This window comes from Nannospalax galili, unplaced genomic scaffold (genome assembly GCF_000622305.1).
Source record: "Nannospalax galili isolate Female #2095 unplaced genomic scaffold, S.galili_v1.0 scaffold737, whole genome shotgun sequence".
In the NCBI taxonomy this organism is placed as follows: Eukaryota; Metazoa; Chordata; class Mammalia; order Rodentia; family Spalacidae; genus Nannospalax; species Nannospalax galili.
Window position 1 is genome coordinate 1,147,138 of NW_008341172.1, and position 9,009 is coordinate 1,156,146.

The 9,009-nt window shown below is 36.5% G+C and overlaps 1 protein-coding gene across 1 annotated transcript in view; it reads left to right on the top strand.

The window, feature by feature from the left end:
- Gmds (GDP-mannose 4,6-dehydratase) overlaps positions 1-9,009 on the top strand; it is a 710,626-nt gene that overhangs the window by 352,681 nt on the left and 348,936 nt on the right. Inside the window, exon 7 of the mRNA XM_008836670.2 lies at positions 2,909-3,036. Within this exon, the coding sequence (XP_008834892.1) occupies positions 2,909-3,036 (128 nt within the window). The remainder of the gene's footprint in view (positions 1-2,908; positions 3,037-9,009) is intronic.

Genomic DNA, 9,009 nt, shown 5'->3' on the forward strand with positions numbered 1-9,009 from the left:
ACCAGCCCCTTATTTTCTCTTAAAAAAAAAACCAAAAACTCATTGAGTCTATTTAGCACTTTCCATATGCACATGACTGTGGAGCTCAAATAGGATTTTTTAAAATCAAGATTCTAATGCAGTACAATGCAAAGATGAACTAATTTGCTATATTCTGGAGAATGGTGGTAGGAAAATATTAAAAAGTCTTTTTTGTAGTTAAGCTATTCAGTTTCTATAAGAACAGATTGTATGTGCTATAGAAACATAGTAATTGGGACTGGAGAGATGGCTTAATAAGTGCTGGGATATAGAAAAGTCAGAGCCACATTTCACTGCTCAGAATGTCAAGTGGTGCAGCCCCTTTAGAAAACGGGTCACTGTTCCATGTAGGTTAAACATACAGCAGCTTTGTGACCCACCATTTCCAATCCACCCCTAGACTATTCCCAAAAGAAACTAAAACATGTCCACAGAAGACATCTGCACAAATTTTCAGAGTAGCATTATTCACAATAGCTAAACAATGAAAACAGCTCAGATGTCAACCTGCTTAAGCAAATGGAGTATATTGTTTTCCTACAAGTAGAACATTATTTGGCCTTAAAAAGGGGAATGATGTTCTTATTCAAGCTACAACAAATATCAACCTTGAATTTGTTAGTCTATGGAAAAAATGAAAAAAAAACAAAAATATTAATTATTCTGTTTAGATGAAGTATTTAAAATAGGTAGATCTAGAGAGAAATGCTTCTGTGTAGGTTAATTGGTTTGCTTTCTCCTTTCTGTATCGCCCAATAGTAGGGCATGCCTGTTTACTTTCAAGTGTCTTATGTCCAGCTCAGGCTATGCTGGGTAGAAAGTAAATAACTCAAACAAAACCAGATACTTTCTGGTATCAACATGAGTTTACTGGTAAGTAGAAGGATTTCATTTATTCACATTGGGAACTTATTTTTGGTATCACTAGCTAGACTTAAATACTTTGAGATGATTGTATAGTCCTGGCATTGAAGTAAAGACTGACATAAACCTAAATTTAGTTGTAAAGTTAAATTTGTTGCAAGTTTATAGAATATTAAAATTTTCCATTATTGCCGGATTTCTTCATTTCAAAAGTCTCTTTCTTTTAAAAAACCCTCATGGTCTGAAAATTGCCGGAGAGTTGAAACTTTGATTCCTTGTTGCTCTTATGCTGTTCTGAGACATGTTCTCTTACCATGTTCAAGCTGGCTTGAATTGTCAGTTCTCCTGCTTCCTCTTCTTGAGTGCTGGGATTTGGAGTGTGCACCATCACACTCATCTTCTGTTTCTTAATATACCCTGTGAATTTCTGAGAGTTTCTAAGCATTTGATTCCCCATGTAATTCTCATTGCATTTTCAATGATACAACATTGGACTAAATGCATAGAGTCTGTGTTTGAACTTGCCCTAGACCATATTCTTGCCAAAGTTTTGAAAACCTATTTAGAAATACTTCCCTTATTCCTCTGCCAGTGTCTTCAGAAGCCCAAACCTTTTGCCATATTGGCCTCCCTGTTCTATCTGTGTAAGTACAAAGGTAAAGCTACTGATAGGGTGGTGTTATGTTACTGATGTATTGAACTGTAGGAAGCCATTTTTACTAGCTTAATGTGCATTTTGCCCTGAGAACTTGGTGATAAATGGTGCTCTCTGAACCTTCCCTAGATATAGGACCTAAATAAAATTGTTCTAGACGGCCTCTTATTTTTATCCTTCTTTGTGAGAGATAGAATTCAGGCACATGAGATTCTAGTTACTCAGGGACTTAAGGCAAGAGGATCACTTGAGCCCAGACAAATGGGACCAACCTGAGCAACAAAGAGAGGCGTTGTCTGTCTCTCTGTCTCTATCTCTTTGTCTCTCTTCCCCTTCCCCATCCCTCTCACTCTTTCCATATGTATAGATAGAAATATATTTTAGTTAATAGTTTATGTTATACATAGATACAGATTTTTATTTTCTTTGTTTTTAAGATAGGGTCTCATTATATACTCCCACCTAGCCTAAAGCTCACAATCCTCCTACTTCAGCCTCCCTACTGCCGATACTGCAGGTGTATACTACCATATCCAGTTTGAGATTCTTTTAAAGAATAGGGGAAAGAGAAAGTAAAAGTAGATGGATACTATCATTAGGAAACAGAGAACATTAAAACAATTTCAATACTTCTGTCAATTTATGGAATGTATCCTCCAAACATTTCAAAATATTTGTACTAAATTCAGGGGTCATTTTGTAGCTGACATTTCAGTGAAGTTGAGAGTGGCATTATTATGGTAAGTGTAGTAGAGAGACTTTTGGCTTGGAACCATGTCATCCTTTATGTTTGGATGGCTATGCAGGTTTCTAAATGAGATTCAGCACCACTTATTTTGTTAAGAGAAAGGCACCCCAAATAAATTCCTGTTGGGTTGCCTTTAACTAGTTTTACCCTGTGAACAGTTACTTTCCTCTCTCTTCCCATGAGCCCTAAAATAGCCTTATTAATAGAAATATATGATGTTTGTGTTTTAAAAAAATCAGGGTGGTCTTAGATGTCTGTCTTCCTTTCTGGCATTTCCCTTTATACAGCCCTTTAGAATTTTCTGTTTAAAAACTGGCATTCCAATAGCTTTTCTTTGGCCTAAAGCCTGGGTTACACATTGAAACAGCAAATTAGGAATGTTAAGACATCCTCCAAAAAAAGAAATGTTTGTTATGAAAGCAGAGCTGATATGACACTTAGAATTAAAGCTTCTTAACTTGTCTGAATGACAGTGAATGATCTTTCTTCTTTTTTTATTATTGTTTTAAGGGGGGAGATGGGATGAAAGAAATGCCCAGAGGCTGACACTGGGTTTGGTTCACCAAACTGTTAAATGTCAAATGTACTCCACTGATAATACATCTTTTGTCTCTTTTTAGGAGCTAATTTTGTTACTCGAAAAATTAGCCGGTCAGTAGCTAAGATTTACCTTGGACAACTGGAATATTTCAGTTTGGGAAATCTGGATGCCAAACGAGACTGGGGCCATGCCAAGGACTATGTAGAGGTAGGAACTGATTCATTACATTAAAATTGCCTGTATCAATTGATGTTTTAAACACCAGGCCTGCAGGGAGATGCATGACCTAGAGATGGTCAGCTTTAAACTTCTGCTGACACAGGTATGATTAAATGTGTGCTGCTGTGTGTTTAAGGATGGATGGTTCAGGAGTATAGGTTGTGTGTGCCCAATATTACTTAACAAGGAAATCCTTCACAAATTTTATTTTAATTGGTTAAAACAAAGGTGCTGCTCAGTGTTTTGAATGTTGGATGTATAGATTGCTGTATACAATGTTACAGTACTACTCTTCTTCACTTTGTAAAGCTTTCATCCTACCTGTCTTGTTTCATATCCTCTCTACCCAGTGTTCATAAAACCCCCTGTGGAAAAATGTCCTGGATTTAAAAGTACTTGTTTTCAGATCTTCAAAAAATAAGATCCATTCTCAATCTATGTAATATAAGATCTTTAGATATGTAGTAATCTATCAATTTCCTTTGAAGGTAATAATTATATGGAACTATTGGATTCTGTGCTGAGGAGTCTGGTTATAAGCCATTGCACACCAATGAGCATCACCCATTAGAAAGAGATATTAGTCATGATACTATTGCAAAATAATATGGTACAGTGAAGAAAAATTTGTGTTTCCACTCTTGGGATTCTTATAAAGTTAAGGTTAGATTTTGCTTACTGTATTATGTATAAAGAGTGTGACTTTTTTCATTCTTGTAAACAAATGATTACATTTCCTTTGCTCTAATTAACATGCTTTTAAATCTTCACGTGGATTCTGTGGTCAGACATGAACTGGCTTGGTAGAGATGACACCCTTTCCTAAAACTGTCTGTCCTCACTCAGGTGCTTATGTATTTCCTGGGCTCATAGCAGTCTTTCTGTCCTAAAGTATTTCTGTCTGGAATCTAGATTAGACTTCCATGTGCATTCATAAAATTCCAAAGAAAGAAAGCAAACAATGGTTCACTTAATAATACAGAGGCTATCACCTGTGTTTTTGTTTTTGTTTATAACAGCTAAAATTGTATGAATCTGAACATGTATTGATTTATTTTATCAAAAGAAATTTTGATTTAAAATTTGGAATAGTGTAGCATCTGACCTTTTGATGGGATCTTCTGAACTACAATTACAAAGAGACATTTTAGGGGCTGGAGAGATGGCTCAACAGTTTAAGAATACTGACTGTTCTTGCAGAAGACCCAGGTTTGAATCTCAGCACCCACATGGCAGCTAGCAACTGTCTGTAACTCCAGTTCCAGGGTATCCAACAGCCTCTTCTGTCCTCTGTGGGCATTGCACGACACGGGTGCACTTATTTACATGCAGGCAATTCATGCATACACATAAAAAATAAAATATTTTAATAAAAAAGACACTTTATAGCAGGAGTTCTTAGGTGTAATATTATTATATCAACAACATTTTAGAAAGAATAAGAAAAACTTAAATGGAAGCAAGTTTTGTAGCAATAAGCATGTTACTTTTTCAATAGTATCACTTTATGTTCAGCCTTCTGTTCTTCATCTGTGTATTCTTTTTTCCTTTGGTCTTTTTGATACAGGGTCTCTGTAGCCCCAGCTTGCCCAAAACTCACAGAGAGTCACCTGCCTCTGCCTCCAGAGTGCTGGGATTAAAGGCAAAGGCGTGTCACCATGCCCAGCATATAAAGGTACTTGGGTATCTATGCTCACCTCTTGTTTCAGGAATCAGACAGACTGAATTTTATTCTATCTTTTTTTTTTTTAATGCTTTGTTCTTGGGTGAAAAAGGAGATTGTATTGGAACTCAGAAATTCATTAAATTTGGAAATGCTATAGCAGCATTTTTCAAGTACTTATTGCTGATTATGTTTACTTTCTTCTTGAAGAATCCTATTTCCATATCTTTGAGCTAAATATATGTTAACCTTTGCAATCAGAGTGGGAGATGACATTTTTAAATAGACAAAAAAAAATCCCAATATGAAGCAATGAAATTGTTAAATAAGTGTGTAAATGATGAGGAAAACTTTTTGAACCAGTGGCCCTGTTGTACTCTCACTCTTGAGAGGCTAAAGCAGCACAGCTCAGGGGTACAGCCAAATCTTGGCACAAAAGGCCTGTTTGTGTTCATATAGAAATTTAAAATTAATAAACATTTTGCCTAAACACTTTAAAAAGAGTGTCTCAAATGAAGTCACTTTTATAATTGCTTGACAAGATGATGTTAGTACAAAATGCCCCAAAGCGAAAATATCAAAATATCCACCTGAGATTAAAGTGATTAGGCCTTTTAATATAAACATGCAAATGTCACATTATGCACGTGAGCATGCAGTCACTCACATACATTATGGCATTCCACTTGATGTCTCAAACTTAATTTGTTCTACAAGATAAGTGGGTTTTGTATACCGAGGGTTCTCCTGGGGTTCTAATAGCAGCATATGTTGCTGATGTAGGAAATTTTTACAGTTCTCATTTATATGTTCTGAAAGAAGTCTAAATGCCTTGATTTCTGAAAAAAGTACCATTAATCAAAAATTCATAGTTTGATAATTTCTCTTTAAAGAACCTAAGTTTATTAAAATGAGATTACTTTAGAGACTTATAATTAAGTTTGTTTCCAAAATTAGTCAACAAGCATAGAAATGCAGAAAGGAAGTTTGGCTGGCTTGAGAAGCATGCACTTCTTGACAGCGTATGGCCTGTTGGGAAGTATACAGACAGGTCACCATGGTACTCGTCTGTGAATACCAGTTATACACACCTCCTATTTAAACATGAAGCTGTTGGTAAATCTTTAAATTTTTTGAGTTTTTGACTCATTGATGAATTTCACCTTGTAGAGAACATTCGCTTTTTGAGCTGTGACATTCTGCAAGGGATCCTAACAATGCAGGTGAATTGCTATTCCATTGCCACACCAGTGTTATGCCTCAATTTACCTATCTGTGAAAAGGACATAATGACAGCCCTGAACAAAAATTAGCACTAATGTGCTGGACATATGCCTCTGACTTATAAACATTTTTTGCAACAATTTATATAGTCATTTCTTGATGCTGAGTCTGATTCATTAACATGTACTTTTGGTCCTGCTTCCTAAGAATTATTTAAGTGAATAAAATATATTTCAACTTGAAAAATGTTAAAACTGTACTAAATTATATTCTACTTCAGAATAAACAAGCCATAGACTGTTATAGCTTTTCAATGCCCTGTTACAAACATTTTAAAACATAAAGAATAATTGAATAAATTTTATCATGAATATCCACATGCTCACCACCCAGATTCTATAATTAACACCAATTCTGAAGCATTTTGAGGAAAACTACTTTTTAGATAATTATTGTACTGTTAATGGATGACAGTTTTACATCTTAATTTTCAGAGACACAAGTTGCAATTCTTACATCGCTAGATAGCAACTGACTTGTTTTACATGTATTTCTTTTCTTTTCCATGTCCCTGGGCCTTTCACATGCCTTCATGCTGGCCTTTCTTCATGCACACTGAAGGAACAACCCTAGTGACAATTACTGGGCCATGGGTACTATGTTCAATGCTGTAGCAGACATGGCTGAAGACAGCCGGAGAAAGATCCTTTAAATTTAGGTGGCATTGTTCCTTCAACAGATTAAGTTGAGAAACTCCCTGGTCACAATTCTAGTTGCTCCTCATGACAATCTCCTATATTTTAATTTAAAGCTACATAAGACTGAAAAAAATGTGACAACACACAAAGTTAAACAGTTTTTTTTTTTAATAATAGGACTGACTGCCCCAAACATGACATCTGACTACTCTGTGTCCAGCTTAGATTGAGATAGAGTGCCAAGCTTTCCTGATCTAGGAACCCTCTGCATGAAAAATAACCATAGACACCTAACAATACTATACAAAGCTATAAAGTAATGCCATGTGCTTGAATAGAATTCATAGTAACAGTTGGGGCTGGAGAGATGGCTCAGTGGTTAAGAACACTGACTGTTCTTGCAGAAGACCCAGGTTCAAATCCCAGCACCTACATGGCAGTTAACAACTCTCCATAATGCTAGTTACAGGGGATTCAGCAGCTTCTTCTGCCCTCCATGGGCATTGCACGACACAGGTGGACTTAACCTACATGCAGACATAACACTCATACACAGAAAATAAAAATAATAAATAAAATATTTTTTAAAAAAGAATTCATAGTAACAGTTTGGTTAACAAGCTTTCACTGAGGTCTTTGTTGGTACTAGTTTCTAGAACATACTAACCAGAAGATACTGGATAGGCTCACTGGCAAGTAGCTATCTGGGAGTTTGCTTTTACCATGACAAGAGAGTTCCTCAGCCTTGAAAGACACTACCTTTTCTATACCTAGCAAAAGCCATTTACCAACCTGTAAGGCTTTTCCTGCAATTGCTGGTGCCACAGATGTCTCTAGAGAGTTCTACCATCCAGAGGCAATCATATGCAAGTTCATTAAACAGCTCTTTGAGATGGTGGTTGTTGTTTGTAAGGAACACAGACTAAATAATAGTAATGGTAGAAACGAAAGTTATTGCTAAATGTTACCTACTTATGAGGTGTCAGAATCTTGACTGGGGACTTCATGTATATCACCTTACATAGTGGGCACAGCAACCCTGAAAGATAGGTAGCACATCCTCATTATAAAAATGAATGATCTTACAGGACTAGGGTCCCTTGGTACTTTGCCCAAAACCATGAACAGAAACAGCAGTTGAAGCCATAATTTCAGCTCAGGTTTGGTGCCTGAGCTGCTTTTCTCACTCATTTGTATTAATGAAGGGAATGGGGACATTAGCAGAAGCGTCCAGATAGCATTCCATCTCAAGGGAGGTGAAAAATTAAGCCTTTTTCCTTCCTGCTGTTCATGGATCAGAAAGAATAGAAATACATAGAGGATGGGATTCTGGCAGGGATAGCTCTCATGTCTAGGTACAGCTGTGTTCCAGCTATCTCAGGTCACAGGTAGACATGCAGAGGCTGCATTGTGGGGAAACATGCATGATGTCATTACTCTCCTCTGCACATTGACCTCTGAGTGAGTCTTGATGGCAGCTTCCAGTTCTTAGCTGCCACAGTGAAAGCTGGGGAGCCCCTGAAGTGAAACAGATTGTCCAGATCTGGAGAAAACCAACCCCCATTTCATCATCCTTTCTTCCCTGTCAAACAGCTACTAGCGTTTTGCCTACCATATGACACAAATCTGAAAGTCAGAGATGCTAGCTAAACATCCTGAAGTCTTATTTAAGGGAAATTTATATGTTGCAACATCAGTGTCAACAGGCTGGTATGTATGCATCTAAGCACACACAGATGTTTACAGCACACAGATGACAGAAGAAGTCAAAAAAGGAAAAAGACGAATCAGATTCACTAAATAGAGTTCCCCAAATAGGGAGAAACAGATCAGAGAAATGGATTTCTTCTTCATTGCAGATGAATAGTATGTTCTTTTCAAACAAGAATAGTTGCTTAGCATACACATTTTAGGTTTCCAAAATGTAGAAAATCCCTCAAATAAAGCTGTTCTATCATTTTTCAAGTTGCTTTTCTAGTTTTTGATTAGAAAAATATAGAAAATAAAGACAGAGAGCCTATTTTAGTTATTTTCATATGTTCTTAGAATATTTTTCAAATAGTATATTAAATAGCTCCTTAGGTTAGAGACTTCCTCTTCCAATGGAAACATGTATGTGTATGTGTATGTGCATGTGCACATGCATATGATGTGTGTGTGTGTGTGTGTGTGTGTGTGTGTGTGTGTGTGAGAGAGAGGTGTTTTAGGTGAATGTGTGGTCCTGGGGTTGGAACCTTGTGCCTCCTAAGCAAGCATTCTACCACTGGTAGAATCCCCAGCCCTGTGTAACCAACTTTAAACTTTTCAGTATATTATATTTTTTTGATTATTTATTTAATACCCATATAATTAGAAGAAGCATTTCATTACAACAGC